Here is a 26,258-nt window from a genome sequence, read left to right on the forward strand (position 1 = left end):
CAATCCCAGCCCACTTTAAAAGCTCAAAGGCTACAGCCAGTGTCACATACTACTGGACAAATGGCTGGTCACTGTAGGGGGAAGTTCCAAATGCCTGGCTACTACCAGCTCTGGAGAAGAAAGTGAGGGAGTGAGCTGCTTCCAACAGAAATGACAGGAACTACTGCCTGTTAATTGATTTTTATTTACACTTGTTACTCCACAATTCAGTCCTCCAGTCCACAAAGTGCTCTTTCCACTCGGTGTTATCTATCCCTCCCAGGAAACTGCAGAGTCTTCCCGACTCCAGCCCTTGCCCACTTCACTCTGCCCTTCTGCTATGTAGCTGCCTGCCTGTGTGGGAGTACAGGGACATGGTATGTGTGGTCACCAAAGGGCACTGAGAGTGGGCTTTAGTGGCATGTGAATCCTGGCAGGGTCTTGGATTCCCGAGGGAGAGAGAGAGGAAAGCTTACAAGCCAAGACAATAAGTACATGTACTGGAGGGAGGCAGAGACTGAGGTTATGGGGAGGGACTCCAGTGTACAAACTCAGTCTTACATTGGCTTAGTCAACACTTCTGGCGTTTGTCTCATCCCTGATTTTGTCCCAGTTGGCTTGAGATGCTCTGGTGTGTCGTGAAAGTATACAAAGATCCAGCTCTCAGACTCAGGGCCTGCTGCCTTTGGGATGGTTTATTTGCCAGGCTTTGCCTCTATAGAAGCAAAGGCCAGAGGCAAAGCTGCAACATCACTCATAACCTGTTAAGCTCCTCCCCCGGTGTGTGAGCAGAAGGTAGGATCCTCTCTCTCACTGATCTGCTAAAGAAGAGGATGTCTCCATTACCTGGGCAACCCACTAGTTTCCGTATTTGCTTCCTTCCTGCACACTGAGAGTAGAGAAGAAACAGAGGGGCAGCTAGAGGAAGGTAGAGGAAGTGAAAGAGGTAGGAGGGAGGAAAGGAACAGACCCAGGGGAGGGGTCTCCACCAGGGATGCTTGGAAATCCCAGGTCAGACGTGGGTACAGCTCTGGAGAGGCTGCTCGTTGGTTACATGGCTTCTTTGTCTCTCTGAGAGCATCTGCTGAGCTTCATTTCTGTCAACTGGATATACCGAATCACGTTGGTGTCTGTAAGGAGAGAAGCACATTTCAGAGAATGTCCGGTGAGGGAAAGAAACTAGCATATCCACACAGAAGCGCACTAAAGCTGGGTAACAGGCCAGACTCCCTCAGGCCTTATTTACTTCCTCCCCTCAGCAAATGTGGGGCTGCCTACTATGACCCAAGTAGCAGAAGGGAACAAGAAAAGTAGAAAGAAATTTTTCTTATTTCCATACAACAGCACACCTCAGCATGCTTGGACTTTCAATCTCAAGCAAGTTATCAACTTCTCTGAATCTCCATTATGATTGCTTAGTTAAGACCAGCTCGGGTTTTTTTCAAGCCTTCATTATCTCCTGCAATCCTCACTATAATTCTGTAAGGTAATGCATCAGCATCTTTGCCATGACAGAAAGGAAATCTTGGCCTAAGAAAGACTGGGTAACATGATCAAGGAGACACACAGTGAATGGAGCTGTCTGACTCCAAAGCCTGCCTCCACTGGGGATAATAATGCTTTCCTTACAAAATTGCTGCAAGGATCAAAACAGAAAACACAAAAGTGCACAATACAAGACTCAGGAAATATTTGCTGAATGGTTCTTTTTTAAGTGGAAGAGTTTACAATGATGCTTTTTCATTGTCTCATTTTTGTCTTTATGAAATGTCAGCCAACTATCTCAACATAGATCAGGGGATTTTCAAGTATTTCTGAAGCTGAGTAGGGAATGGCGCTAAACAACTGTTCTATTGTTGTTGTTTTTAGGTATCATCAAGTCCACTGTGACTCAAAGTGACTCTATGAGTCCCTACATACAACATATTGAAACTCTGATCTTGGGTCACCCTTAGAAACACCCTTGTACTTACTGCAACTGCATTGTTGCAATTACTATGTGAATTTATTTTGTGGAATATCTTCCTCTGCTTCAATGACACTCTACTTTTCCACACGATGTTCTTTTCCAAAGACCAGACTCTCCTGATAACATGCCCAAGGTACACAGTCTCACCGTCCTTGCTTCTAACGAATATCATGGCCTGCACTCTTTTAAGATAGACTTGGTTGTTCTTTTGGTTGTTGTTGCTGGGTGCCATCAAGTTGACAACTCATAACAACCCTATGAACACAGATTAGAACCTTGACCTACCCTGCATCCTAACTCTGTCACAATCAAGCTTGTTTTAGTAGTCAGGGTACCAATTCACCTTGTTGAGAGGTCTTCTTCTCCTTCATTGACACTCATCTTTCCCAGCACAAAGCTTATTTTTCCCCCATGACTGTCACTCTTGACAAACATGACCAAGTATATGAGTTGAAGTTTCACAATCATTGCCTCTAAGGAACACTCTGGTTGTACTTGCTCCAAGATAGGACTTTTGGCAGTCCACAGTATATTCAATACCCTTGTTCAACACCATAATTCAAAGATATCAATCCTTCTTCTTTAGTTTGGTCTACATTCTTCTGGTAGTCTGTGGTATATTGACAATTCTTTGCCAGGACCACAATTAAGATGCATCCATTTTTTCTTTAGTCTTACTGAGGCATTGTACAATTTTCACTTGTATATGAAGAAGTTGAAAGTACCATAGCTTGGGTCAGGCACACCTCAGCCTCTAAGTTGATGTTCTTGTCCTCCAGGATATTAACAGGGTCCTAGATAGCAGATTCGCCCAACGCAATGTTTTTTGATTTCTTGACAGTTGCTTCCTTCCATAGGTTTTGATTGTGGATCTAAGTAAAATGAAATCCTTAACAACTGCAATCTTTTCTAATTTTATCATGATGTTGCCTACTGGTCCAGGTGTAGAGATTGTTATTTATTTTAAGGTGTACACCATGCTAGAGGCTATTAGTAGTTTTTGCTCTTCAGAACATGCCTCAAAGACCTCTTTGCTCTCAGCAAGCAATGTTGTGCCAGCTCTGTATTGTAGGTTATTGAGAAGTCTTCTTCCAGTTCTGATGCCATATAGATAATCTTCTCAGATGATTTATTCAGCATACACACTGAAGAGGTATGGTGAAATGATACTATGCTGATGCACACCTTTCCAGATTGTAAACCATACAATATCCACTTTTTCTGTTTGTGGTCTATGTATAGGTTACTTGTGAGCACAATTAAGTGCTCTGGGATTCCCATTTTTCTCAATGTTATCCATACTGCATGATATGATTCACACACTTGGAAGCCTTTGCAAAGTCACTTAAACACAAGTAAATGTCTTCTGGTAGATTCTGCTTTCTGTCAAATCCATCTGACATCACAATGAAGTATCTCTTACCATGGCCTCTTCTGAATCAAGATTGAATGTCTGACAGTTGTCTGTTAAGGTATTGTTCTAGCCATTTTAAAAATAATCAAGTAATTTTTTTAAAAAGAAGCCTACCTTTCTCTTTAGGTCTTAACTGTTATTAGGTTGTATCTGTGAGAAAAGTATATTAAGAACTTTTACCAGAGTTGGAGTGTTTTGCTTTTAATTTTCTATATAAGAATCCTTTGTGAGGCTAAAGATAAAAATCTTTTGCCATTCTTTCTAAATAGTATTTACAGGCTGCTATTTATATTTTAATTTTGTTTAGCCATGTTTTTATGTATAGATTAGATAGCTAAATATATTAGTCCTCCTTTATAATTTAGAATATCTACCCTATCTCAAAGGATTATTTTCCTTCTAGTTTCTGGTTTTATATCATGTAATTTTAAGTGAGCATTTAACTAATTCTTCTGTAATTTATTCTAATAATATATGAAAGTAAAGACATAGACCTCTTAAACTAAAAAAAAATAATCAAGTAAGATTTTACTTGTCTCTTGTATTAATAACATTGTTGGTTAATTTCTGCATTATGTTGGATTCTTTTTCTTAAAACGGACACAAAGATAGTTCTTTTCCAGATGATTGGTAGCCATCTACTAGATTTCTTGGTACAGAAAGGTAAGCACATTCAAGGCTAAATCTGTTCACTAAAACACCTCAACTGATAATCCATTAGTTCCTGGAACATTATTTTTTGCCAATGCCTTCAGTGCAGTTTAAACTTCTTCCTTCAGTTCTATTGGGTTTTGATTGTATGTTACTTCATGAAATGATTCAGTGGTGTACTTTTTTTTGTATAGTTACTCTTTGTCTTTCTTTAATCTTCTTTTGATACTCCCTATATCGTTCAATATTTGTACCATAGAATCCTTCAGTATTACAACCTGAGGCTTTAATTTTTCTTCAGTTCTTTCAGCTTCAGAAATGCTAAGAGTGTTCTTCCTTTTATGGCTTTCCAACTGCAGGTGTTTGCACATTTCATTACAATACATTGCTTTGTCTTCTAAAGCTGCCTGCCCTTTGAAATATTTTGCCCAGTACCCAGAACAGTGGTGACATATAGTTGGGTGCTCAAGAAGAAGCTGTTGGATGAGTTCAATTTTTAGTCCTTATGACATAAACAATTTTCTTTCTTTTCTGCAAATTGATTCTCTAGTTCTTAAAGACTTCTTGGAAGGATGGCTATATGTAAAAGAAAAATAACCATATGAACGACAGCTGTTGTTGTGTGCTGTCGCGTGAGTACAGACTCATAGCTGACCAACCCTCCAGCAGATATTTAGAGGCAGTAAATCGCACAGGAGGAGACAGTCCATTCTTCTCCTGTGGAACAACTGGTGGATTGAAACTATTTGCCTTTGGGTTTGCAGTGCAGTTTCTTAACACTAGGCCACCAGAGCTCCCTATATGAACAACAGTAGCGTCAAGTAAAACTGCCATTGTTTATATATAAGCTCTTCCGGACCACCTAGTCTAAAACAGCACTTTTTGACTCTCAATCCTTTCACTTTGTTTTCTCTTCTTCGTGGCACGTGTGTACTATTGAAGGCTGACTCACAGTGACATAGAAGAGTTTCCAAGATGTAATATGCATGGGAACAGATCAGGAAGATGCTGGTGGATTCAAACTCGTGATTTTTTTGGTTAGCAGCTGAGGTTTTAATCGTTGCTCTACCTGGGCTCCTTCACAGCACTGAATATCGCATCATTTACTTGTCCATTTGCTAACTCCCATGATGACATAAGCTCCTGTAAAGTAGATACCTTTGTTCACTGTCATAAACCAAGCTCACTGTAGTTGCTCAGTAAAAAGGGAATGAATTAAAGGGTAAGGTTAGTAGGTTTAATCTAAGTAAACAGTATAGCTAAAACATGCTTTGAGGAATGAAATCTGACTAGAGTAGTCAGAGAGACTATGCTGCCTGGAAGATGTTGGCTTAGCAATAAAATAATCTATTCTTTCTTGCCAAAAATTGTGTGAATTCCTGAAGGTTAGAGACCACGTGCTTCCATCTCTATCTCTGGCACCGAGAAAAGGCTTGGCATATAATAAACAAATATATGTTTATTGAACAAATGAAAGCAGCAGGACTCTGATTAGAAAAAGATGGAGAATGCTGTGCTACATTTGAAACAAAGAGGCACCATGCTTTCTGAAACTCAGACCCCACACAAACGCACGGATTGTGTACTTTCCTCATCCTGGATCCTAACACATGTCCAGACACTCATTTTGCCATTTCTGCTCCTGCCTGGCCCTCCTACCCATGAAAACCAATCACCCTAAGGAGAAGTACCAGGAGCTGCCAAAAGGGGTGGAGAGTGAAAATGGGACTGGTTTCCTTACCTGTTGGCTGCCGGGTCCTTGCTTCTTTCAGGTAGTAGAGTGCTTTATCATAGTCTCCAAGGTGGTAGAAGGCCACGCCAGACCGATAAAGGGCCTTGAAGTTTTCCCCTTCCTTCTTTAGAACTTTTAGGCAATACTCCTTAACTCGCTCATAGTTCACCAGCTCAGCCTGGAGCAGGCAGGCTATGGAAGATGAAAGAAAGAAGAGAAAATGTCCTCAACTCGGTGGTATCAGGCTCTGAGGGTGTCTCTGTGGTCTCTCCCTGAGAAAGGTTTAGCAGAGTGGTGTGGTGTTTCACACTACGAGTGATCCTGGATCCCAGCATCCTCGTTTCTTCATCAATGAGTGTTACGACCTTGAACAAGACACTTGGCATTGCTAAGCTGTAAGGGGCAGTAGTCCTTATAACCATGGCTAATATTCGTTGTGGGAGCTCTGGTGGTGTAATCCGTAGGGAGATGTGCTCCTAACTCTGAGGCACCATTTCTCTGGCGTTTCAAATCCACCAGCGACTCTGTGGGAGAAAGGCGGGACAATCTCCTCCCATACGATTTACACCTCAGTACACTCACTGGAGGGTCAGCTTTGAATTTTCTCTGACTTAATGACAATGAGTTGAGATGAGGTGAATATTTATTAAAGGGTTTCTGCTGGTTCAATAGTAGAGTTCTACCTTACTTGTGCAAGACTGTGATGCAGACTGATTGCTCAAAATAACTTTTCTAGTCACTGCTTTGACTTTCACACATGGCTACATAAGACTGTGCTAATAATGTAAACGAAGTCAATAGCACTTTTTGTGGAAGAACTTGCAAATAGGGTGTGTGGATACTAACAAGGGAACTGGCCAATTTTACCATCCCTTAAGCTTAAATTAAGCAGATTGAGGTAGAAACAGGAATTCTGACACTATTAAGAGAAGAAGTAGAGTACACCTCACCCTTTTGGACCGGAGATTCCTGTGAAAGATGGACTAAGATCAAGACAGTGTAGTAGCAGCAGCAGCAAAGGAAGTGGCAGAGGGCCACAGAGTAAGGCGAGACAGAGCTAAATCGGAACTGCCATTCTTACTGAGCCAAGGCCGAGGATCTTTACTCAAGTTTACTAGAGAGGTGGTGGGAGACACCGTAATTGACAGGGGTAAAAGAGCTGCAAAAGTGGCTCAAAAATTCAAAGCTTGGAGGTTAGAGGCCTGCAAACATGCCAGAGAAGCTGTCCTGATGTAAGAACTGTATCCTGGTTGTTTCCAATATGAGTTGTAACCTCTTACTCTCCAATTAAACACCATAATTGTGCCTATTGTCTGTAAATTCTGTGTGGCTACTGCAACAGATTAGGATGCCTAGACATGGCACAGCAAGAGCCCTGGGAGGGGCAGTTGATGTTAGAATTGATGGATACAGCTGTGGAAACATGAAGGCATGTTTGATTACATAGGAATTGCTTTCATACTGTTGATCTGATGGATGGGAACACTTCCCCTTTGTGGAATTAGTGGAGGTCGGATGCTGTTTCTCCAACTCCAGCCACAATGGTGTTGTTGTCTGTTGGTTTGTTTGGTGTTTGTTGGTTTGTTTTAAATAGGATTCAATTTGTAGATAATATACCTCAAGTACAAGCCATTCCTGTCTGTCATAGGAAATTTGTGGCAATGATGCTGAACAGATTTCAGTGGAGCTTCAGACTAGGGAAAAGGCCTGATGATTTATTTCCCCAAATTCAGTCAGCAGAAATGCCACACATCTCAATGTTTAGATGGTCAACTGATCCTGGAGACAGCACAGCACTGGTCAGCCTTTCAGGCCACTGTGCATGATATCACTGCGAGTCAGGGACTGACTCAAACAACAGTATTTACTCCCTCGTGCCAGATGCCTGCTTCATTGCTTTACACGTATTACCTGACGTACTCCTCAGAATACTATGATCAAAGTACAATTATTGTTCTCATTTTCTAGAGAAAGCAGCTGAGGTCTAGAGAGGTTAATTTTCTAAGGTCATAGCTCTTACAGATGCAAGGGTGGAATGTGAACCAAAACACTGTCTGGCTCCAAAGCCCAAGTTTCTCCTTACTGAGGTGGTTTTTGTTTGTTTGGTTGTTTTTGACAAGGGGGAGGGCGGATTATATAAAATAATAGCTTTAAAGAATTTAGGGAACCCTAGGTACCTAGTGGCAAGAAGCTGTGCTGCAATTCTGAAAACACAGAGTTCAAGTCCACCAGCTGCTCCACAGAAGAAAGATGGGCAATGTCCTGTGTGGTTAACGGCCTTTGAAAACCCACCAGTTTGTCAGCTATGGGTAGGTTCTGACTCAATGATACACAACAACAACAAAAACAAGTACTTAACCTGGGGCTTGTTGTTATTATGCCGTCAAGTCACCTGTGATTCATAGCAACTCTATGTACAATAGCTCTGAAGCCTGCCCTGCCCACTGCAAAGGTGTTAGTTATATCCGATAACTCTTATCAGTTCTCATTCAGTGACACACGACTCTAATTTTCCTCAAGTTTCCTTTCATCTTCTGTCATGTTAGTCTCCGCATTCTGGGAGTGGTGGCCTTTTGATGAGAAGATGACCTATCTTATACTGGGCATATTTCTGGAACTGAGAGACCAGGATAGCTCATGTAAGAGGAGGAACAGGCTGGCAGGCATCCATGGTGGGAACTCTGTCATGCAGTGGATTTATCCAGTATGGCTTTCCTAGACATTGACTTTGTTTTGTCATCCCATCAGACTTTACAATGAGCACATTTCAAGACAGAAATCAGGAGTCTTGCTACCATCAAGAAAGGAGCAGAAAATGCAAAATGTCCTTTGGGCCAGAGATTCCTGTGCACATCAGTGAGATTACGATGGATGTAGCAGCAGCAGAGGTGGTGGGAAATCACTGAGTGATGTGAAACACAGCTGAACTAGAATTGTCTACTCAGAGCTAGCACCCAGTGCCTTAAGCTTAGGCTTGCTGAAGGCCTTGAGGGGTGTGGTGGGGAGAGTGCATAATGGGCAAAACTAAAAGTGTTTTGTAATACTGGTCCAGTCAAGCCGTTGAGGGTCAGAGGGAAGCCTGCCTGTGAACACATTTAAGAAGCAGCTGTCCTACTACCTGCAGAAGGCTGAAGCAGGATGCACACCTTTCACCATACACAAACATAAACTCAAGGTGGACCAGAGACCTAGGGGTAAAGCCCCAAACTATAAAGATTTAAGAAACAAAGTAGGACCAAGCTTAGAAGGACAAATACAGCCAGAAATATACAACAAGGAGAGGATAAAATTGATTAATAAGATGTTCTAAAGATAAAATCCCTGTGTACATCAAAACCAATTTCCAATAGAGTGAAAAGAAAACCTACTGACTGGGGAAAAAACATTTGGCAATACCACTTCAGACAAGGGTCTCATATCTAAAGTTTACAGAATCCTATAGTGCCTCCACAAGAAAAAGACCGATAACACAATTACAAAATGGGCAAAAGACATGGAAAGAATTTTCACAGTGAAAGATATCTGGATGGTCAACAGACACATTAAGAAATGCTCCAAATCACTGGCAACAGGAGAGATGTAAATCAAAACCACAATGAAACACCATCTCACCCCAGTAGCAGTGGCAAAGTTTAGCAGCACTACAAGTAATAAATGTTGGAGAGGATGTATAGAGATAGGAACTCTTATACACTATTGGTTGTTATTATGTACCACAGAGTGAACCGATGCATAGCTGAGACCTCCAGCAGGTTTTCAGAGGCAGTTTCAGAGATTGCCTATCCTTCTCCCATGGAGTGCTGGTGGCTTTGAACAGTGTGCCTTTGGGATTGCAGTGTAGCTTCTTGGCACTAGGCCACCAGAGCTCCCTATACATTGTTTGTGGGATTGTAAAATGGTACAACAACTCTGGAAGGCTGTTTGGGGGGTTCCTCAAAAAACTGAACAGAAATTCCATATGACCGAGCTATTCTACTACTTTGAATATACTCTGAGAAAACTAGAACTAAGACACAAATGGAGATTTGTATACCAATGTTCATAGCAGCATTATTTATCATTGCAAGAACATCCCAAAATGTCCAACCACAATCAAACGGATTGAGAAATTATGGTACTTCACATGATGGAATACCATGCAGCATGCAGGAGCAATGATTTTCAAAATCACTACAGAACTTAGGAGAGACTGGAGAGCATTATGCTAAGTGAACTAACGCAGTCCCGTAAGGACAAATATTGTATAAGACCATTATTGTAGAAATAGAAAAATAAGTAGTAAAACCTGTATGAGGATCAAAGGGGGGCTGGGTAGGAACAGAGGGGTGAGGACAGGCAGAGGGGTAATCATAGGGTCACACAATTTGATGGGTAGAGGTCGAGGCTGATAAAGGAAATGGGAAAGATCTGGTGTGGAAAAAAAATAACTTTGTAAGAAAACCAGTATAAAATAAAAATTTTATTAAAAAACAAGAATCCTAACTGAAGAATTCTATGCTGAGAGCTTCTAACTTGAATTATAACATGTTCTTTCCTCCCATAACCGTGAGTATCATCAGTGAGTTCTATGTGGCCCTTGCAACATATCAGCAAGCATAACAGAGTAGTGAGAGCCTTAAGTCAGGCAACTGGTGTTACAATTGATAGGAGTAGATTTGGGAGCATAGTGGTAAGTCTGACCTCACAGGCATCAGCTTTCTGTTTACAAATCCTTCATAATTTCATAAACAGTCATTGCTGCTAAGAAACTCCCTTAAAAATGTCATCAACTTTTGAGTTACAGATGAGCCTAAGCTAAATAAACTTGCATGGTCCTCAAGATTGAGTCCAGTGCTCCCCTCTGAAATCTTGTACCTTAGATGCCTCACATCTCTCAACCTAATTCCTGTCCTACTGAGCTATTTCTGCCTCTATTCACTGTTGTCGTTATGTTCCATCAAGTCACCTGCAACCCACAGCAACCTGACGTACAATATCTCTGAAGCCTGCCCTGTCCTGAGCCAGTCTCACTGACACTGACACACCAATCTCCGGTGCCCTCGTCACTATATCAATCCATCTCATCTGGGGTCTTCCTCTCCTGCACTGTCCCTCCATCCTTCCGAGCATGATATCCTTCTCCAAGTATCAGTCCCTCCTGACCACGTGCCCAAAGTATGTGAGACAGAGCTTCAAAATCCTAGCCTCCAAGGAGAAACTTGGTTTCAACCTCTCCAAGACAGACCTATTTGTTTTCTTGGTGGCCCACTGTTTGTTCAAGACTCTTCTCCAGCATCATAACTCAAAGGCAACAATTCTATCAATCACTGTCTCAGTTATTTACTTAGTTGACCCTGAGTGTGGGCAAGAAGATATGCTCCACAATTTGGAAACACAAACCCCCCTGCCTTCAAGTTAATTCCAATTCACAGCTCGTCTCTAATTTGTTTCTGATGCTTTAAATGTAAATGGAGCAGACTGTCTGTCTTTCTCATATGGAAAGGCTACTGGGTGTGAACTTCCAACCTTTTGATTCACAGTCCAATGTGTTACCTATTACACCATCAATGTTTCTTGGAAAAATTATTAAAAAGGTATGATGAGGAAATATCTGTCTGCTTACCCACAGCAAATAAAAACAAGGACTTAGGAGCCAAAACTGCTGTTTCCCACCAAGCCTTGGTTGGATGGGTGAGCAAAGATTCTTTGTTCCTAAGATGATTTTTTTTCCCCATCCCTGGAAGCAGTGCCTCCAAATGGAGCCAGTAACAGAAATTATCTTTTCTTAATGGGTAAATTTATTTTGGTAAAATTTACATAGTGTAAAATTCATTATTCTAACCATCTTAAAAGTGTTCAGTTCAAAAACAACTATGAGATATCATCTCACCCCAGTCAGAATAGCAAAATTTAACAGAACAGAAAGCAACAGATGCTGGCGAGGTTGTGGAGAGACTGGAACCCTTAGTCACTGTTGGTGGGAGTGTAAAATGGTGCAACTACTGTGGGAAGGCTGTATGGTGCTTTCTCAAAAAGTTGCAAATAGAGATTCCACTTGACCCAGCAATTCCACTACTGGGAATATACCCTAAAGAGACCATAACTGACATCCAAGCAGATATATATACACACCCATGTTTATCGCAGCTTTGTTCACAATAGCAAGGAGTTGGAAACAACCTAAGTGTCCATCAACAAACAAATGGATAGAGAAGCTGTGGTATATTCACACAATGGAATACTATGCTGCATTGAAAAACAAGGAACTCATGCAATATTTTTCAAAATGGGTAACATTATGAGGACATTATGCTGAGTGAAGTATCTCAGTTACAAAAGGACAAATACTTCATGGTGCCACTGTTGTAAAACAGGACTGATCTTGGGGTAGGGGGGGAGACTGAGAAAGATGGGCTCAATAATGTATACTGCATTGAAACAGCTTTGGGAGAAAACTGTTTAAAAGGGATATGTGATTAGGTATTTTTGTCATGATAGGAGTCCAGAGCGAAGGCTGCATAGTGGAGTGGACCTGGGGGGAGGGTTTGTAAAACAATGAAGGAATTTTTCAAAGAGGGTAGTGTACTACGGGGGAGGGTTGGGAGGGGAGAAAAGTGCAACAAGGAATGAATGAAAATCCAAAGTCTGTAAATTTTCATTGAAATTAATAATAAAGTTTTTTTTTTTAAGTGTTCAGTTCAGTTGTATTTGAGGCCATCCACCTTAGTTCAATAACATTTTTGTCACCTCAAAAGGAAATTCTCTACCATCAAGTTGTCGGGTACCGTCCCCTCGTCTTCAGCATATGACAGTTGCTACTCAACAATCCATTGCTGTTAAGTCAGAAGTGACTCACAGCTGACCTTCCAGTAGGTTTTCAGAGGCTGTAAATCACATGGGAAGAGACTGCCCATCTTTCTATTGCAGAGCAGGTGGTAGCTTTAAACTGGCTGCCTTTAGGTTGGCAGTACAACTCCTTACCTGCTAAGCTATCTGAGCTAAACGGATGTTAATCTTAAAAAGGCTCTAACTTCATTGTTTTGACCTTGGAACCAACCCTTAGCTGACCCTCTAGTGCGTTTTCAGAGGCAGTAAATTGCACTGGAAGAGATCGCCCATCCTTCTGTGGAGCAGTTGGTGGATTCAAACTGCGATTTATGGCACACTTTGGACAAACAAAATCCCCTCATCCTTTTTTAGAGGGAAGAGGATGTGAGCCACACAGTCTCTCTCGGGCTGAAGGTATGAGAACCAGGAAGTGAAAGAGAATCAGCCCAGATCTACAAACCTGACCCGTCAGGTTTCACTGGCCACAAGGCAGGAAGCCAATAGGACTGATGTTTGCCTCTTTTGTCAGAAGACAGCCTCAAGGTCTGTTGGCTTTGGGGAGAGTACTTTAAAACTCTTGGGCATCTGTGGTTCACTGACGCCACCAGCTAGCCTTCCCTTCCTCCCTCAGCTGTGTGACTTACCCTCCTCTGGCTCCTGTCCTCATCTTAGGAGTAGTAAGTAGTTTCCTCTTTGGTGCATGCAGCCGGGGAGGCATTTCTGTGAAGAGCTTCCTGCAAATGAGCATGCTGATGGCTACCCATGTGAGACTGGGCTCCAACATTTTTGTTTCCAAATCTAAAGTATTTCCTGTCCACAGCCTCTATTGTGTCCTGTCTGATATCCTCTTGTGTAAACTGAACAGCAACTCTGTTCCTGTCCAGCCGTCCATTTTCAAACAGACACTTCTGTTTGACAACCTGTGAAATCTAGGAAGTAAGACCTTTTGTTTCTTTTAAAATCAGTTTTGAAATGTCTAAAATGTAGCTCAAAGGAAGCAAAAAGGTCGGTTGAGGCACCCTGGACTCATACTAACCTCGTATGTGTCCGAGCACAGCTGGGGGAGTTGTTTTCAAAGGCTGATTCCTCCCAAGGTGCTTCTCAGGAGAGCTGAATCTTCAACCATTCTATTAGCATCCAATTGTTTGAGCCACATAGACAGTATCCCAAGAGTAAGAGGGAGTTCAGTAACCAACGTAGAGAGCTCATTTGGCAAAAAGATTTCAAATTTCCTTTTTAGTGGAAGCTGGAATTCCTGGCTAAGCACCAGGGATTCAGGCCTGATGGATGGTGAGGCCAGCATGGATACAGGATATGGAGTCCCTGCCAACATGAAGCAAAACTCAGGAAGATAGAGAAATCTAAAATTAGGTCGGGTTTAACCGGACTGCTGTCTTGAAAAGGTTGAGTAGAGAGGTGAACTCAAGGAGGTGGGGGGTGGGGGGGAGTCAGAGGCCAGTGCTCTTAAGGAGTAAAAGAAAAAGGGTCATTAAAAATAGTCTACAGGGCTTTCTACGAAGATGGCACCAAAAGCGAAGAAGGAAGCCCCTGCCCCTCCCAAAACTGAAGCTAAAGCAAAGGCATTGGGCATGCACAGCCCCCCAAAAAAAGATCCACACGTCACCCACCTTCTGGCGGCCTAAGATGCTGAGACTCCTAAGGCAGCCCAAATACCCCCAGAAGAGCGCCCCCAGGAAAAACAAGCTTGACCACTCTGCCATCATCAAATTTCTTCTGACCACAGAGTCAGCCATGAAGAAGATAGACGATAACGACACACTTGTGTTCATTGTGGATGTCAAGGCCAATAAGCACCAAATTAAACAAGCTGTAAAGAAACTCTGTGACACTGATGTGACTAAGGTCAACACTTTGATTAGGGCTGATGGAGAGAAGAAGGCCTATGTTTGACTTGCTCCTGATTATGATGCTCTGGATGTTGCCAACAAAATTGGGATCATCTCAACTGAGTCCAGCGGGCTAATTCCAAATACAAATTTTTCTCACCATAAAAAAAAAGTCTAGGAAGTAGTCCTTGGTGGGGCATAAAGCCAGCTTATCATAGGATGGATAGCATGCTTGTATCCACATTTTATCGTCAAGTAGAAATAGAAGTTAAGGAGAGGTCGACTGATTTTGCTTTCCATGTAAGTGTTCTACACATGACATGGCCACCGTATTCCACATTGTGAAACACAGCAGATGTGTGTTCTTTTCCCACTTAACAATCCCTTTCCCTATATTAGAGGTGGTATTAGGTACTTTATTAAATCTTTTTGTTGTAATCTATTTTATCAGAATGAAAGTTTATAAATCTCATTGGTTTTTTTTTCAGCTATGCATTCATAGGCAATAATTACCACTGTGGATTCAAATAACTTATTAAAATCTCTAAGCTTTTCCCTTCATCAACCTTCTCTGCTTATAAATTATCCCCCACCCCTTTTTTTCCTTCTCAATTAACCCATTCTATATGTCCTGTTCCAGATTGCTGACTATAATACACTCAATGTTGGGTTATCTATACATTTCAGTCTGACCCTCTGTGGTGTCAGGACTTTTATAAATGATTTTGCTTTAGACCCGACCATGCTGGTCAGGTGGGACTGTATAAGTGGAATGAGTCTCTGAAGTTCCACTGCCACGTTTAGCTCTGTAAGGGCATGGTCTGCAGCTGCCTCAATTGAAGATCACCCTCTTCAATCATCAACAGCTGTGAAACCAACATAAAAGAAAGTTAATCAAACTGTAAAAAAGACTGTGGCAAGGCACAGCCTGATGGAGCCACGGTCAGAGCCCTTGAGATGGGAGCCTCAACACAGGAGAGAAGCAGCAGCAAAGAAAGCACACGCCTCCAGGGCCAGGAGTTTCTGCATGTGAGGTAGCTTTCTGTTGACTGGGGAAACTGCTTGGACTGAGGGACTGTATCTTGCTGTTGACTGAGAAGCTGTCTGAACTAATTTAGGGACTGCGTCTTACTGTTTTGTTTTTTTTTTTGTTTGTTTGTTTTTTTGCGTCTTACTGTTAACCTGGCTTGGGACTGATATTTCCTAAACCTGGTCTTTCACCATGTGATATATTTTGCCTTCTCTGCCCCCTCCCCAACCTGTTTCCCTAATAAACCCCACATCTGTGAGTAAAAAGAAATTCTTTAAAGTCTACATGGTCATTTGCAATGAATTTCACACCTAGTAATTAGCAGAAGTAGGTTCAGCAGAGTTGGGGGCCATGTCTGACCTTACAGGGATCAGCTTCACACGGTGAATGTTGTTAGTAGAAGCTAGACTTGGCCGTCCCTCTGTTGCCCTTATTCCTTTTACACCTTCTCTTTACTAAGTCTTTTAATCTTCTCAAAAACTCTGTGGGCAGGCTCTATCTTTATCCTTCTTTTATAGATAATAAATCTGAGTTTCAGGGAATTAAGTAACTTGCCAAACTTGCTGAAGGTCACTCAGCTAGAAGGAATTAGGATACAAACCCATGTCTGTCAGACTTCCAAGCGGGTTCTCTTCATCACTGAGCTATATCTGTGGGCTTGCAGCTGAAGCCCTTGGATCCCCGTGGCATCTTCAAGATTTTACCTGCATATGATACTTAATTTTTTTTTTACAATTTCCATATTTTGTAGAATCACCTTTTTTTTTTTTTTGAATGAGCACCAATATAGATCTCTTCCAATCAATTGGCCAGGAGGTGGCTGTTTTCCAAATTTCTTGGCATAGACCATGAGCACATACAGTGTTGCATCTGTTGAAACATCTCGCTTTGTATTAGAGCCTTATTTCATTGCAATGCCTTTAGTCTAGCCTGGACTATTCCTTCAGTGCCATTTGTTCTCTATCATACGGTACCTCCTGAAATAGTTGACTGTTGACCAATTCTTTTTGGACAGTGACTCTATATACCTTCCTTTTTTTATGCTTCTCGCATCTCTCAATATTTTCCAAAAGAATCCTTCAATATTGCAACTCAAGGCTTGACTTTTTCCTTCAGTCTTTTAGCTTGAGACTTGCTGAACATATTGGTACCTTTTTGTTTACTAACTCCAGGTCTTTCCCTACTTTATTATGATATTTTACTTTGTCTTCTCAGATGCTTTTTTGAAAGGAAAGGTTCTGTTCAGCTGTCTTAACAGTTTATTCATGTTGGTCAAGATATTGGGAATTTCTACCAATTTCTGCAGTCTGAAATTGACCAACCATGTGATCAGCATGAATCAATAATAATTGGAATTGGGATGAAAATAGTAGAAACAAAGAAGAGCTGAGAGTAAAAAAAAAGATATGGTGTTGGTGTTGGAAATGAAACCAAGAGCTCTTGACAAAATTCTGCATGACTAATGACTTATTCACTCTTTAACAAACAAAACAACATTAACAGCCACCATTCATGTGGACCCTGTCAGGTGAAATTCAAAAGAATCAAATTGGCCACATCTGTGTAGAACTCTGTATCATCAGTTAGAAAAGAGCCAGTGGCCACTAATTGCTTCTGGGCAAGTTCAAGTTGAACCTAAGAAAAGTAAAGCAAGTTTACTAGAAAGACCATCTCAAGAATAGATTTGATGCACTGGACAACAATGAGCAAAGACCAGGTAATGTGTAGCATATCAAAGACATCAGACATGAAGAAAGCAGAGGTCATTAAAAAGACAGAAAAGAAAGTAAATGAGTGAAAAGGATATCAGAAGAGATTCTTAAACTTGCCCTAGAAAATGTGGGGTGATATATTATTTATGTCTTCAAAATGGATTGAGGCTCAATATCAAGAAGACAAAGATTCTCACCACTGGGCAAACTGGCAGCATCAGGACGGATGGTGAAGAAATTGAGATTAGCAGCTTTGGTTTGCTTGGCTCCACAATCAACACTCTTGGCACCAGCAGCCAGGAAATTAAAAGACATATTACAATGGGAAAGTCTGTTGTTAGGGACCTCTCCAGAGTACTAAGAGCAATGATGACAGTTTGGAGACTAAGGTGCACCAGATACAGGCCATGGTCTTTGCAATCACTTGCTATGCATCAGAGAGCTGGACAATGACTAGGGAGGATAGAAGGAGAATTGAAGCCTTTGAACTGTGGTGCTGGAGAAGAGTACTGAATATACCCTGGATTGCTAAGAAAACACAAGTTCATCCTGGAGAGGGTTAAACCAGGCTGCTCCTTGGAGGCAAGGATTCTGAAGCTTCATCTGACATACTTTGGACATGTTGTAAGGAGGGATCAGTCCTTGGAGAGGGACCTCATGCTTGGAAGGGTGGAGGGACAGCGAAGGAGAGGAAGGCCCTCTATGAGGTGGACTGATTCAGTGACTGGAGTAATAGGGTGGGTGTGTCAGAGTCAGTGAGATTTGCACAGAACAGAGCAGGGTTTAGCACTGTTGTACATTGGGTCACTGAGTTGTAGGTGACTCGACGGCACATAACAACAATAACAATAGTTATTAGGCCATCTCTGACTCATATTGACATGTGTACAACGAGCAAAACCCTCCCTAACCCTGTGTATAGAAAAACCCAAACTGTCCAGAAGCAAACATCTAAAGCTAATACAAGAAGTTAGCCAAGTTTCAAGAAACGAGGTCAACTAACAAAAGTCAATTTGTCTTCTATATACCAGCAGTTTAGAAGCAGGAGTGACATCCACTTCCTAAACGAAATGCCTCTGGAAATTCTGTAAACTTTAATAAATGTTGATAGTTGTAGAGGGGCTTCAAGCCTTTGTTCATAGGGTCGCTATGAGCGGTGCTTGATTCAAAGACAATCAACAACAAAAACAACATACCAGCAGTGAAAAATGAAAAGGAAATTAGGGAAACAATTTCATTTATAAAGGCATTCAAGTAAATAAAATATTGAGGAATAAATCTAATGACAGAAGTGAAGGCCTTATATTATGAAAACTATAAAACACTTGTGAAAGAGATTAAAGAAGACTTAAATGAACAGAAACTCTTCCACCTCCAGTGGCTGAGAAAGTTAATATTAAAATGTCAATATTCCCATAGTAATAATATGTTGGTTTAATGTCATTCCAATCAAAATCCCAATTAGCTTTATTTACAGGGAAAAAAAATCAGTCATGTCTGTAAAAGGGAGACGAAGTTTGACCAGTACCTTTAGCTTTCTGGCTATCCATCTAATATACTTAACTTCAAAAATTTAAATCTGTAACGGTAAATGTGTTTCCAAGCCCACAACTGAACTGGGAAAAACCATTTGGTAGCCCTGGCTAATTCTTGAAGACATAGTTAGGAATAAGATCTTGGTTATAACAGAGGTACTGCTTGTACTAAACATTTTGATAGAGGATTCTATAGAAGAATCCTGATGAAAAGGGGGAAACAGGGAATAGAACTCAAACTTTCACAAACTCTAGACTTACTGGATCCATGAAGGTTGGATAAACTCCTAACACTACTGTCATCTGATAATATTTAAAGTTTAAAACAAAACTATCCTCTGAAAAGCCAAACTATTTAAACAACAACATGTTTAACAAGTAAAACAAAAATATGCCTTGAAGGGGGAGCTCTGGTGGCCTAGTGGCAAAAAGCTGCACTGCAATCCCTGAAAATACATGGTTCAAATCCACCAGATGCTCTATTAGAAAAAGGAGGAGCAATCTCCTCCTGTGCCAGTCAGATCTGCTTTGACGGCGCACACACACACAAAATAATAATAAAAGTTTTTAAAAAAATATGCCGTGAGCAGATCACTCTTAATTTTAAGATCTATCTATTTGGGATAAAATTCATAACAGCAACTCCAAAGATTATAGAGGAAATTTAGGGAACAGTGAATATATGCTAATTGGCAAAAAACAACTGGGGGTAGGTGAGAATGGTTACATAGTTTGAAGAATATAATCAATGTCACTGAATTATATACTTAAAACTGTTGAATTGGTGTATATTTTGCTGTGTATTTTCATGACAACAACAAAATTAAAAATGAAAATTTTGAAGAAAAATAAACACCCAACTTTCTCTCTCAATCTCTGTAAAAGGAGATTTCCCATCTGTAAAAGAAAGCCTTGTATCTCACTCAATAATCTCTACCATCTGTTTAGATCTAACAGTTTATGAATACAAACATTTGCCACTTAATAGAAGGATAGAACTGTTTCACCGATTATTCGTCAAAAGTAGTTTCTAACAAACACCAATTCCTCTCCTCCTGAGTGGATCCACATGTATGTGTGTGTAAATGACACTGGGTAGTATTAAGCTGTTAAATTCTCAGTCACTGAAAGCTGACAATAAAAATTCACCCAGAAGAAGAAAATCCTGATTATACCACTCTAAAAGATTGAAAACACTAATACAAGAAAATAAAACTACTTAAAATACTCTGCCGGGGAAGGAGGGACAATCTACTCCTGTACCAGTCAGATCCAATTTGACAGTACACACACACACACACATAGAATAATTTTTTTAAAAATTTTTAAAAATTTTAAAAAACTATTAAAATACTAAAGAGCACAGTTCCACTCTACTCAAAAACTCATCGTTAGAATCAACTCAATGGCAACTGGTTCTAGTTGTTGTTGTTATGTGCCATCAAGTCACCTGCAAACCATAGTGACCCTATGTATTAACGGCTCTGAAGCCTGCTCTGTCCTGAGCCAGTCTCACTGACTCTGGCACACCAATCCCCGTTGCCCCAGTTACTGTATTAATCCATCTCATCTGGGGTCTTCCTCTCCTGCTCTATCTCTCCACCCTTCTGAGTATGACATCCTTCTCCAGGTACTGGTCCCCGCTGGCCACACGCCCAGAGTATGTGAGCGAGAGCTTCAAAAGCCTAGCCTTTGAGGAGAAACTTGGTTTGCTTTCACCCTCTCCAAGACAGACCTATTTGTTTTCTTGGTGGTCTGTTATGTTCAAGCCTCTTCTCTAGAATCACAACCTGAAGGCATCAATTCTTCTTCTGTCATTTTTAGTCACTGTCCAGCTTTCTTATGCATAGGTAATGGCAAAGACCATGGCCTGAATTAGGTGCATTTTATGCACATATATCCATCCTGAAGATTGTGCTGGCTTGTCAGCATTTCACTCTGTTTTATCTGTTGTTGTTGTTGTTGCTGTTGAGAGCCATCTCGGAACAGACCCATAGTTGACCCTCCAGGGGCTCGTCAGAGGCAATTAATCTCATGAGAGAACACTGTACATCCTTCTCCCACCTGCTATACCTAAAGTTAGGAAAATACAACCTTGAGTCTATTATCCCACCAGAATTTAGAAATCATCTCCCGAATAGGTTCAAGGAATTGAACACTAATCACTAAACACTAAAGGATGTGCATTAGGGTTGTATTTTTTTAATCCATATTTAATCCATTTGTATGCTGAGTAAATAATTTGAAAAGCTGACTTTATGAAATAGAATGTGGCATAAGGATTAGAGAAAGATCATCAACCACCTGCGATATGCAGATGACACAGCCTTGCTTGCTGAAAGTGAAGAGGACCTGAAATGCTAGCTGCAGACGATCAAAGCATTAAATACAGATTGCATCTCAACATCAAGAAGACAAAAATCCTCACCACTGGACTGATAAGAAAGATGGAGAAAGACTGAAATTGTCAACAGTTTCATCTTACTGGGATCCATCATGAACAAACATGCTTGGTACCAGCAGTCAAGAGCTTAGGAGACATAGAACTTGGGGAAAAGTCTGCTGTCAGGGAACTCCCTAAGTGTCTGAGAAGCAATGATGTTAGTTTGAGGACTAAGGTGTACTTAATTCAGATCATGGTCTTTTCAATCACCTGCTATGCATCTGAGAGGTGGACAATGAATAAAGATGACAGAAAAATTGATGCCTTTGAGCTGTGGTGTTAGAGAACAGTAGTGGGCAGCCATCAACAGCCAAAAGAACAAACAGATATGTCTTGGAGAAAGTGCAACCAGAAGGCAGAGAGATGACAAAGCTTTGTCTAACATACTTTGGCATGTTGCTAGAAGAGGTGATTCCTTGGAGAGGGACAGAGGGTCAGTGAAAGAAAGGTGACCCTTATTGAGAGAGATTGAAACAGTGACTGAAGCAATGGCCTACATATGTCAGAGATAACAGAAGATTGGAAAAAGTTCAACTTTTGCTCCTAGGGTTGCTATGAGTTGTACTTGACTGGACATCACCTAACAATAACAACATAACTAAAACTGCCATGTATCACAGGTGATTTAACATAAATGAACATTTTCTTCCCCTCAGAGATAAGGTGTTTTGATATGGTCTTAGGGGTGACAAGGGGCTGGAGCTGTCAAACCTCAGAAAAGGATACTGTTGAATCAGGAATTGTTGTTACGTGTTTTCAAGAATAACCCATGAATCCTAGGGGAGAAACTTGCCCATTTTTCTCCTGCAAAGCAGCTAGCGCATTCAAACTGTGTGCCTTCAGGTTGTCAGCACAGTTCCTTACCATGAGGCCATCAGAGGAAGGCAGGTCTTAAATTGGATGGAGAGGGAACTGGTTCCCCTCAGTGGCCCGGACTCTTAAGAATGTTTAAAGAACTAGTCACTTGGTGGCAGAAAAGATACAGGGCAGTGAGATAGCTCTGTGGTAAACACAATAAGATGGGCCTGGGCTCTTGGACAAGCTCTTTTAGAGGAAATGCCTTCAACCTTCTGGGCTCCCTGGTCTTCGCAATCTGAATGAATGCAGTAAAGTAGCACCAGCTCTGCTTTGGAGAATTAAAACAAGCTTCTAGCTATGCTTGGGAAGAAGCACTAGAACTCAACCTTCTGAAAACATATTACAGTGGCGTGAGTGGGCATCTACAATTTACAAGGAAAAGGAAAAGTCAAAATTAAAGATATAATTCTCCAACCATTCTTTTCATAAAGAGACTTTCAACCTTGGATGGTCAGGGTATGATTTTAAGAAAAGAGCGCCAGACATTCATACAGCTCAATGGAAAAGTTTGTAGTTGTAGTAAACCCCCCAAAAAAGAGATCCAAGCACCCCCCAAAGTACTATTGTACATTCCTGTATACATACAGAGAAAATTATCACTTTGATGTACCCCCAAGTAGCAGCCAACCTGAGACCTCAGGCTAGGACATGTCAGGTCTTCCTTGCCTCTCAGCTCTAGCACCTGCTGTTTTTATTTCTCCTGGTACTGGCAGGTCAGAGTCACTGCCTGGGCAAAATGCCACCCTTTGGCATGAGATGAAGGGAAACCAGATGAGAGAGAGAATGAGTTCCTGTCCCCACTGGCTTTCTTCTCACAGTTGCTTCACTGCAGTTTGCCCTTACCTGATGAACAGAAAGGAAGGCCAGGGTGGGAAGAAAGAAGAACTACTTATCTGGAGCCAGGTGAGAGAAGGAACCCCTTCTATGAGTCTGCATCCCTCTGGTTACCCTTTTAGGAAATGAGGCCAGGTTGGAGCACTTCTTGCTAAGGAGAAATATATCTGTTTCTCAAAAAACAAAATTATTTTCTCTGTTTTCAATTTCATCTCAAGGAGAAATAGTATAGTGGTAATGGGGAAGGAAACCGAACTTTGGACTGGTGACAGTGAAAATATTTAATGACAAGAATAGCTCATAACCAAGCCAAAGAAGCCCAGGTCATTTGTGCCAGATCTTGCATATCCTGGATGAAGTTCCATGCCAGATCTGCAGAGAAAAACCCTCGGGCAAGTTGCCTAGTCTCTCTGGGTCTCCTCCTCATGTGCTACATGAAGATAGTACTGATCTTGTGGGAACTCTGGTGATGATGAAACAGGATAATTAACGTACGTTCTGCACCTCACACAGAGTTGAGTAAAAAACTAATTCTCAATGAATGCTAGTTCTTTTGGATGCCACTTAGAAAAATAGCCTTCCCAGCAGTATTTTTAGTTGTTAGGTGCCATCAAGTGGACTATGATTCACAGCAACCTATGAAGAAAATGATTGGACCCTACCCTATCTTGTGCCATTATCATGCCTCCACCATACCCAAGCTTAGCGTTGTAGTTATTATGTTAATTCATCTTAATGAGGCTCTTTCTCTCTTTCACTGACCCTTGATACTTTTCCTAGCACTTGATGACACTCTATTAAAAAGTATCAAAGCCATTAATAACCCTTTATAACACTACTGCAGGATGAAACATATAGAATCAGCAGGAGTCAGAAGTGACTTGATGGCAACTGGCTTGGATGTTTGGTTTTCAACAGAGCAATGATGAAAACGTAGGTGCAGTGAAATGACAGGAACTATAACGAAATTCCCTATCCAGGGGCACATGTCCTGTTCATAATCACCTTTCCCTGAAAGTGCAGATTTTCTTTTCTCTATATACAAATCCTTGGTGCTGAAAACATTCATGAGTTTTAAAACAAGACTCTTCTTTAGATCCCTCATTTTGTTGTTGTTGTTTGTTCTAGGACGTACATAAACTCAGTTATCTACACCATTTCCTAAAGCTAAGTTTGATGGTTGATTTTAAGGTCCAATTTCCCTTTCAAAGGAGACATTTCCCTCCTGGGGGTTAGGGACTCTTGTATGTGGAGAACATTACAAAAGCAGCTTAAAAACCAGAAAGACAACTTGGGGGAAAGAACAGAAGGGGTTCCTGGATCTATTTTTTGTCACTCCCAGATTAGACAGTCTCTGAATCAACAGTGAGTTCTGAGCCTCACTCTCAACCTTCTACCCTGAAAACACTAGTGTTACCTTCTGTTTCTCCCCTCAGTACCTTCCTAAACTGAGAATGGAATCCACAGTTCCTACTAGATGACAGTTTTATGATGTATAGGAGATAGACCCAAATAGCTGGGCTTTCTTGAGTGCTAATAATTCAAGAGAACAAAGAACTCGAAAATCCAGTGAGAACAAGGAAATGAATAGTCTCAGCTCTTAACTCCATTGGGGATCAGAGAGTCCATGAAAGAAGAAGACGGTATTTTTAGATGTTACTGACCAGTAAGCAGTAAGCAGGAGTGGCACCCACTTCCTTAACACCATACCTCTAGAAGTTATATGAACTTTGATAAATGATGATAGTTACAGAAAGGCTTCAGGCCTTTGGTTCATAGGGTCGCTATGAGTCATGCTCTACTCGACAGCAGTCATCATCAACAACAACTGACCAGTTTAGTGCCACTGAGCTAGTTGATTGGGACAATAGCCCTCGACTGGCCCTCATTTCTGTGTTCTTAATTAAAAGCAACTCATTTCTTTGGGTTTCAAGGTTATAGGGAGTAACTATTAAAGTAATCATGGTGGCTTTTTAAAAAAAAATATTTATTGGTAGGATGAAGTCAGTGTTTCCCAAAGCTGGATCCTGTGCATCTGAAGAAAAATGCATAGATCAGAGGTTCTCACAATTCACCCATGAAGTTTGTTTAATATGGAGATTTAAGAACTCTATCCCCAGGGAGGACAATTCAGAGGAGGCAGGATAAAACACACAAATGCATATTTTTAATAAGTTTTGTCGTTCAACAGGGCTTCCTGTGGTTAGGCCACCTCATCTCTTGAGACAGGACTTTATTTTCTAGTGTTTTGGTTTCCAGCTGATTCTTAAGAACTTCGGGAAATCTTGTTAAAAATGTAGATTATGACTCAGTTTTTCTGGAGTGGGAAGGAAAATTCTCAGCAGGGGATGTAATGGAAATGTATCGGTTTGAGATCCTGGTAAGAACCTATTAGGTAGGTGGGACTAGAGTTTCCGTTTGTCAAGAAAACAGAAGAAAGAGATGGTACTTGGATACCACTACTGAATGTTTTGATTATGAATCTAATACTTGAATCTTGACCAACAGGAGGAAAAATATAGAGCAAAACTTCGTATCCTGAGGAAATACTTTTGGATCCATCGCGACCAGGAGAAATCTCTAAATCTACTTTTTAAAAACAAAACAAAACACCAAACAACAGAAAAAACAAACAAAAAAAACCTCAAAACAAAGCCCACCAAATTTTGAGCCTGAAAACAAATCTGTCCCATAAAGAAAATTTTAAACCAAGTTTTTGTTGTCGTTAAGTACTACCTAAATGATTCTGACTCCTAACAACCCTTTGTACAGCCAATGTAAGTCTTGCCTTATTCCTATGCCATCCTTATAATTCCTGCTTTGCTCAAGCCCACTGTTGCAGGCACTTTGTCAATCTATCTCTCTGAGGGTCTTTCTTTCCTTTCCTGATCCTCTACCTTTCCAAGAACAGTGTCCGTTTCCTGCATCTGGCCCCTCTTCATAACATGCCCGGAGTATATGAAAAGAAGTCTCACCATCCTTGCCCCTAAAGTGTACTCTTCCAACTCATGTGTTTGTGCATTTGGTAGTCCATGGGCTATTAAATATTCTTTGTCAACACTGCAATTTGAAGACATGAATTCTTCTTCAGTGTTCCTTCTCCATCTTCCAACATTTACATGCATATGAAACAAGTAAAAATACCAGTTTCGATTAAGGCACATATTGGTCTTTAAACAAACATCTGCGATCTTTAGTGCTTTAAACAGTTCCTTGAGAATACCTTTGGCTATTGCAATTTGTCTTTTAATTTCTTGTCTGCTGCTTCCCTGCATGTTGGTTGTGGATCTGTGGTATAAAGGGCTTACTGTTTAAAATGGCTTTCCAGTGAGCTCTGGTGGCCTAGTAGCAAGAAGCTGCACTGCAATCCCAGAGGTACACTGTTCTAATCCAACAGATGCTCTGCTGGAGAAGGAGGGACAATCTCCTCCTGTACCAATTAGATCT

At 41.0% G+C, this 26,258-nt stretch overlaps 1 protein-coding gene across 1 annotated transcript in view; it reads right to left on the reverse strand.

Moving 5' to 3' along the window:
• Positions 1-1,029: 1,029 nt before the first annotated feature.
• TTC9 (tetratricopeptide repeat domain 9) overlaps positions 1,030-26,258 on the reverse strand; it is a 56,669-nt gene continuing 31,440 nt past the window's right edge. The window contains exons 4-5 of the mRNA XM_006884793.1: positions 5,755-5,937; positions 1,030-1,109 (exon numbers count right to left, since the gene is read on the reverse strand). Of these exons, the coding sequence (XP_006884855.1) occupies positions 1,030-1,109; positions 5,755-5,937 (263 nt within the window). The remainder of the gene's footprint in view (positions 1,110-5,754; positions 5,938-26,258) is intronic.

The sequence above is a fragment of the Elephantulus edwardii genome, unplaced genomic scaffold (assembly GCF_000299155.1).
Source record: "Elephantulus edwardii isolate Elephantulus edwardi_28Jun2011 unplaced genomic scaffold, EleEdw1.0 scaffold00037, whole genome shotgun sequence".
NCBI classification, from domain to species: Eukaryota; Metazoa; Chordata; class Mammalia; order Macroscelidea; family Macroscelididae; genus Elephantulus; species Elephantulus edwardii.